Source organism: Montipora foliosa, unplaced genomic scaffold (assembly GCF_036669935.1).
Source record: "Montipora foliosa isolate CH-2021 unplaced genomic scaffold, ASM3666993v2 scaffold_400, whole genome shotgun sequence".
NCBI classification, from domain to species: Eukaryota; Metazoa; Cnidaria; class Anthozoa; order Scleractinia; family Acroporidae; genus Montipora; species Montipora foliosa.
Genome location: NW_027179702.1, coordinates 122501 through 130000, shown reverse-complemented (window position 1 = coordinate 130000; position 7500 = coordinate 122501). Strand labels below are relative to the sequence as shown.

Genomic DNA, 7500 nt, shown 5'->3' with positions numbered 1-7500 from the left:
CTTGCTCCAAAAGTAGCATTGGCTTGGCGGGAGGTGGTCGCCTGTAAGAGGCTTTGATTTGGGAACTTTTAGTATTTTGGAAAACTGGTGGTCGCAACCAGAGATCCGACTGGACTTAAAATTTTATCTTGTGTTCTCTCAGACAAAATTCTTTTACGACGGGTTTGCTCCAAAAAAACATTGACTAGACGCCCAAAATGAAATAAAAGGAATGTTCCATTGCACTACAAAGACAAAAATGAAATCCTGTCAAGGTTGCTTTCCGGTGCCCTCCGTTCTGTCCATTATATTTTTCTGGTTTGGGCTTATTGGGATGACGTCTTCATTAGTTCATCAATGTCTTTTTGTTTTCTTGACCCCCTCCCATCTGCCTTCCCTCCCCCAACTGTCTACTCCTCTGAAATTATCCAGACACCCGCGAAAGTAAAGGACGAAACAAAGAGATCATGTTCTCTAGACGATTCCTTGAAATCTCACGTCCGGCTTTTGGAACTGAGATAACGTTCGCATTTTTATATTCTGTATTATTAACGTTTTTCCATCAAAAGTCCGAAACATTTCTCAAGATTTAACTTAAATATGGCTGAAGTTTCACTAGTGTTCAACTGTGCGTTTTCGGGACCTATCGATAACGGATCCGTATGTAACATTTAGTAAGCTTTGCATTTTGCCTTCATATATGGCCCATTTGTCTTTTATTTTCTCTATTTTTAATTCTTTTCTTCGGAATAGGTGATTCCATTGAAAGTTTGTGGTATATTTCAGTTTCAACCCAATGATTAAACCAGTGTGTCTTGGATGCGGTCATTCGGGATGCAAGGCCTGTATCCAAGAATTGATTTCCAATGCAAGAAGTCGCCGATGTCCTGCATGCCGCGAGGCTGTTGATGCCAGTCAAATAAGGGATAACGTGGCCTTAGGTCAAATGATAAGCGAGTTTCCCGTGCATTGTTTAAGTCCAGGTTGTGACTGGAAAGGAACTTATGGCAATGCTGAGAACCATCATTCTAGCTGCCCAAAATTTCGTCTTCAATGTCAAAATGAAGAGTGCCAGCACGTGTGTCAGCGACAAGATTTGCCAATGCATGCTGCATCATGCGTTAAGAGAAAAGTGCCATGCTCAGAATGTGGCATGCCCATAAAAAACGAGTTAATGGACGAAGACAGGGAGAAAGGATGTCCGCATTCAGTTGAACCTTGCCCACTTAGTTGTGGTGAACTACTATCGAGGTACGGAAATAATTTTTACGTTATCGTGAAATGTACACCCTGCAGCACTCCAACATATTTCCCTCGTTAATGTTGCTAGTATCTTTTACTGTCTAGGGCCTGTTTTAAACGTTGCATTTTACATGTGCCGAATCAAATGCAAATGAGCGAAAGCAATAGATTTTTCTCATTTGCATTAGACTCGGCGCATGAAAAATGCGACGTTTAAAACGGGCCAAACAACAGGAATTAAGTGGTTAAAATTAAAAATTTGTGCAGGACGTTAAGTTTTATTCTTTCTCACTATTTACAAAAGCGTGCGCTCTCATTGGCTCGCTATCTCGGATTATCAGCCGATAATCACCGCGACGGACAAAATGGCTGCCAGTAGTCGTTTTGCAACTGTAAAGTGAAGATGATTTCGCGTTGAAATTTTTTTTTTCTCTTTTTTGAAATAATCACCTGTTTATTTAAACTAAACAATTATTCGCCTCAGGCTCAGTTAAATATATACTCTTCGTATTGGTCGTCAGATGGAGGCTCCCAACACTCATCCGATGAAAAATCGTGGAACAAATTTTAAAGTTCGAACTTTTTTTTTCAGAAGCCAGATTAATCTTCATTTGCATAATTGCCCAGAGAAAGCCGTGGAATGCCAGGTGCCGGGCTGCAAGCGGGTTATTAAGCGCAAAAATACAGCTTCCCATGTGGTTGAATCAGCTGTGTCTCATTTTCGACTTCAGTCTGGAGAGATACAGCGTTTGCGCCGCGAAATCCATGAAAAGGTAATATTTAATTCCTCGATGCGATAGCATATTTCATTAATCATTCCAGTAAGTAGTAGATAAAATATGAGCGGAAGATCTGTATGCGCGTTTACAATGGCGGGCCGATAGGCGAGCCATTGCAAACGTCCATACAGATCGGACGCGAATATTTTATCCTGCTAATGCAAAGTATTGTTATTTTAATCAGTAGAGATCTAACGGTATATCAAAAGTTAATGAATACCAATTAGCTGAGCAGGAGTTTGTATCAAAAGTTATTCTACTGTTTAATAATTCAGTTGATTTGTATTGGGGTTTACAGTTGTGTACATGTGATCTGAATACTGTGCTGGGATTGGTTTGCACCCTTATGAATTATTAATACATTTTACAACTGATCATAGAATCGCCCTATCAGGCTAATTTATAACTACAGTAGAACCTCCTCTAAGCGACCTACGAACATGTTGAAATTGTTTCGCTTCTGATGTCTCACAACAGCTACAAATCCTTAAAGCCTTGTAAATGTTAAGAATGAACTGAACATAAACTAAAGAGAATTGGATTGCGAGGATTTAATTTTACAGACCGGTAATTTACATGTTAACAAGCTAAGTGTGAAAAGCAATAGACCTGAGACCACAGAAGAGTCCGTAACTTTTGCGTTGGTTGTTAACGGTCTTATCATCTCGCAAGTGCCAACTCACGCGGCAATTATGGGGTGACCGCGTCTGATCTTTTAGTTCTATTAGATCAGCAAATCAGCAAAATCAGTCCCAAATTTCACCTCCTTGAAGATCTGTAGACAACAGAGTGTATATATGCATTTCTTCTATTCACGCAGAAAGCGAATTTGGAGAAAACTTCGGTACTTCAAAGCAAGTTCTATCTCTTTTAATAATAACCAGGGATGCGATGCTACAACACCCCACTGATTATCCAATTTCCGCTCTATATCCATTACGTCGTCGCTTACGGGAAGTTAAAAAGCAAATGAAAATTCGCGATCTCCTATACAGGAGGTTCCCAATATGCTAATGTGATCTGTTATTTTCGAAAACTAGGCGAGGAGTTGTGAAAAGATGGTCGGAACGTTTGCTATATTCTCTATTAGAGTTTCAACCACCGCAGCACCTTTCCATATCTAACGTGAGAAAGCCATGTATTTTTATTGGATGCTTGATACACCAAGCTCAATTCGATTCTCACGATGAGGAATTTGCCTCGCGAGGTGAATTGCTCACCAAAAGTTCCCCGCACACGGTGAGGAAACGGCTGAGCAAACCGCCACGCTCTTTCCTCAAGTAATCAAACGTTTTCTCTCATATTAGAGCAACCCACAAAATCAATATGGCCCGAAGGAAAAACATTCGGCATCATTTCGATGGACTATAGAGAATTTTTTGGAGTTTCATGCCCTTCACAGGACCAAGCAAGAACCCTTAACGAGCCAAGCCTTTATTAAAACTGGCCACAGATGGAGGGGTGTCATCGACAACAACAGTGTCTTCATACAACTGCGCGCAGCTGCTAATCCTGTAACAGCACATATAAGGTACAACCCGAAAATTTCCAAAGCATAAATCAAATCAGGAAACTATTTCTCTTGTTCTCCATTCACGATTCAGAGAGTCCCCAACAGGGGTTTTGGGGAACAAAGAACATGGCTAATTTGGAGGGGTAACACGGGAACAATGACAAAATATTTAAGGGAACAAAGGAACATAAACAATTTTAGAGATCAAAAAGCTGGGAACAAGTTTAAAAGTAATTTCGGGAACAAGGGAACCCAAGCAATTCTTTCAAGGGAACAAGGGAACAAGGACCCCCCATCGTACACTGGGAATGGTGATTAACAAAATTATAAACGAACTCACAAAAAGAACAACGTAAAACTTCTGGAAGCGATGATAATGGAAGAAAAGTATTATTCTTTTTCAGCAAGTAAAAATATAATCTTTTGTTTGACTAGGTTTGTTTTGATGCCTGGCGAGCACACTAAGGACAAGATTGTGGATCTTGGACGCGTCACTCTCAAAGAAGGGGACATGTGGGGTGCGCGTGTGCCAGATATGAAGAGATTCATTGATGGAAATGGAAATCTGGCCGTTAAATTTATAATAAACTATCTGGAATATTAATTTATGCTATAGTCGTTTAATTAATTAGGACTCCATGTAGAATACGCAATTTCATTGCTCCATTTAGTGCATGAACTAGAAGACATCGATTCTTTTTACACATTCAACACACTAAAACTTTAAAAATTGTAAAAATAAAACCTACTAGTCTTGAAACATCTTTCGCTCTTAGAACCTCTTCAGTCAGTATGCTTACACATATTTCAAAACTTTCTTAGTGAGTTTAATGTGTAAAAGGACCTCGACGTTCAAAGTTATTTAGCCATTTATTGAAACCATTTGTTGATGATAACACTCAACAACATCCACGGAAACCACAAGCGACATTTCCTAATGTTACAATAAATTTTTGAAAGGTCGTGAAAAACGAGACAACTTGCGACGTCGATTTTCCAGGCAACACGGTTAAGTAAGAAATCGACGGCCATTATGTTAGAGCGTTTTCACTCACGAGACCAGCAGCCATATTAGATTACTGAAACAAACGAATATTTGCATAAAAATAGAGTTATTCCCTGGATGATTAGTTTGGTACACCATCATGGCCGCCATTTCTTTGCTTTGGAACACCAACATGGCCGCCGTTACTTCATGTGAAAACGCTCTATACGAGTCGATTTTCCAAATATTCGGCGTCCTGCTTTGCGAGTTTTTGAGCCAAGGCGATTTTTAACTATTTTAAATTTGTTTCTAACAGATTATATTCATTTAGAATTACAGTATTATTAAGCAAGACCCACCTGTTAATTATTATTGTTACTTGCGTTCTGCGAGCAATAGATCCAAGAAACCTAACCTTTATATTAACTGCGATCTAATAGTCTCTGTTGAAGAAAGTACCTTCAGTTCTCCATCTGTAAATTCCAATCAAATAAATGTAACTCCTCTTCTTTATCACAAAGTCTTAGAGACTCACCCTGACCTTTTGATATATATTCCTTCCTTTTCAATGAGATCGAGGAACTAAAACTTTAATTGTGCTTTTCATTAATTTGGTGAAAAAAAAAGGCATTCAAAAAAATGTCGTCACCTGCTTGTCAAAGTTCGCAGTGCCCGTGTTAACACATTGCTCCAGTACTTAACCGTTTTCACCAATCTCGGTAATCAAGTCCATGAGAATAATTCGTGTTCGTATTGACGTTTAAATTCGAGCATGTTTGAATTCGTGTACGGATCACTGGTATTCGTGTACGAACATAAGATGTTTGAGATCGAGTACGGATTCCAACCATGTTTAGTTCATGTAACTTGTATTCGTATACGGATTACAAACGACGTGTGTATTGGAGTACGAATCACTGGTAATCGTGTACGGATAGCAATGCGAGGTCTTATTGCGGAAGTCGTACTCGGTTACTCAGCAAAGTATAATGATCCGAACAGATCATTTGAGATTTCTGGTCAAACGAGCACGTTTACTATATACCGAGTACGACCAAACAATCGTACACGATCAAACTACAACCGAGGACGGTGTTTGAATGCACCACGGTTAAAACAGTGGTGTCTCCTAATCGAGCTCGATTGCTTTGGTCGACCTTGAATCAAGTTCGATTGCAGCTCGGTTGAATTTGAGTGAAATAGTTAAAAAAAACTTGTGTTTACTACTAATCGAACTCGATTGCTTTGGCCGGTCTTGAATCAACTTCGATTGCAGCTCGTTTGAATTTGAGTAAAAATAATATGACGCCCAACTTCGAACGAGGTGGGTTTTGGAAGCCAGTCACTTTCCATAACAACTTCGCAGTGCTTTGGTCGCACGCAAGGTATGTTGCTCAAAAACGTTATCCATCTTTCATTCAAATAAACGCTTTAGCTGGAGCTCACAACATGTGGCGGGGCGTGTCTTCGTAATGAAACTGTTTTAGCCATTAACTTCGATCGGTGTAACAAACCGTTATACAGGCTAGAAATGATGCACTTCGTCACCAGCGCAAAGTGAGTGAAAGGCTTCAAATCTTAAGTTTATACTGTAAAAGGTATTTCCTTCTCGCGGTGACTGAAACTGAGGGGAATGCATGTGTAGAGCTCGCATGGGTAGTTTGACCTTTCCCCAAAAAAATTCTTTGAAGTTTAAAACTTATCTCAGAAGGATTTTAGGCAGTTTTCTATTTCTTCATATGATCTTTAATTCAAGACACTTTTTTTTTGACATAGGAACTATAGCCCCATGCACAACTATAGCTCACTTATTGGGGATACAAGCTTTAAAGGGGAGTTAGTAAACTAAGTAAAAATGAATGGAAATAAAGTAAATGGGGAAAGCATTTTCAATGATCATGACGGTAATTTGTTTATTACACATATTGTGAAAATTGAACATATTCAGTCTACTGGAAATACGAGTCATTTTTTTCCGATACCGCAAGTTTACATACATAACAGCAAAAAATTCAAGAGATAAATAAAAATCAATGCTTTCTAGACGAAATTAAGATATTTAACATAGTAAAGGTTTGCCCCGGCCGGCTTACACTTAAAAGCCCCATTATATATAACTACCATCGGAATCAAACTAAGTATCATTCAGTAATCAACAGAGCACTGTAAGATGCCGCTTGTAAGTCCTTCGGTTATGGGCCCACGTAATGAAAACAATAAAAGCTAAAATAAACATCACTTAGAGAGAATATCCGGTAATAGCTTAGTGGGTAAAGTGTGATGAAAATAAATCGACTTATTCGTGCAAAGGCGATTAACAAAGGACATGATAGACGGAAAACTTGACCATGTTTCGATCCAGATCAACACGCGTTGTATCAAAACGGCTTTACAGTGTAATTGATTTTTGAAATTGTTTTCTTAAAATTCCTGTCTTTGGTCCTCAATGGTAAAAAAACCCCTCAGTATATACATCATTACGAAGCTCTATACGTCCAAGGTTTACTACGGCGACAGATTATTATCTGAAAAGTTTACTAGTTGAAAAACTGTGGGCTAGATATTCTTTAGTTGTTGTTCCATAGTATTCCATGTCATATACTCAAATAATAAATAATAAATTTAATTTCCAGCCGTCCGTTTTCGTCAACAAAACCATTGGCATGAACGTCTGTACCCCACATCTCTCCTTCACTTAATGTGACAATGTCTGAATGGAACACTTTCTCGTTTTCTGTTGCAGGCATCATCACAATCCTATTAAAATAGCAAGGAATAATTAATTCTGTTAATTTAATGTATAGGGCTAGCTTCAAAGATATAGATCCTCTTTACTTTCACGTACCAAAAGAAAAAACGAAAACGCAACTTTTAGGCGCTTTGTAGTAACGCGCTATGCTTTCCTTACACCCATGAACTGGTGTACATACGCTTCAACACAACCTCTTAAAACATAAAGTGTTTAAGGAGAGTTCCTCTTTTTTCAACTGGACGGTTACCAT

At 38.8% G+C, this 7500-nt stretch overlaps 1 protein-coding gene across 1 annotated transcript in view; it reads left to right on the top strand.

The window, feature by feature from the left end:
* LOC137987972 (TNF receptor-associated factor 5-like) overlaps positions 1 to 5400 on the top strand; it is a 57311-nt gene extending 51911 nt beyond the window's left edge. Inside the window, exons 2-5 of the mRNA XM_068834044.1 lie at positions 733 to 1230; positions 1814 to 1994; positions 3308 to 3531; positions 3949 to 5400. Coding sequence (XP_068690145.1) covers positions 776 to 1230; positions 1814 to 1994; positions 3308 to 3531; positions 3949 to 4117 — 1029 coding nt within the window. The 5' untranslated portion in view covers positions 733 to 775 and the 3' untranslated portion in view covers positions 4118 to 5400. The remainder of the gene's footprint in view (positions 1 to 732; positions 1231 to 1813; positions 1995 to 3307; positions 3532 to 3948) is intronic.
* Positions 5401 to 7500: the final 2100 nt, after the last annotated feature.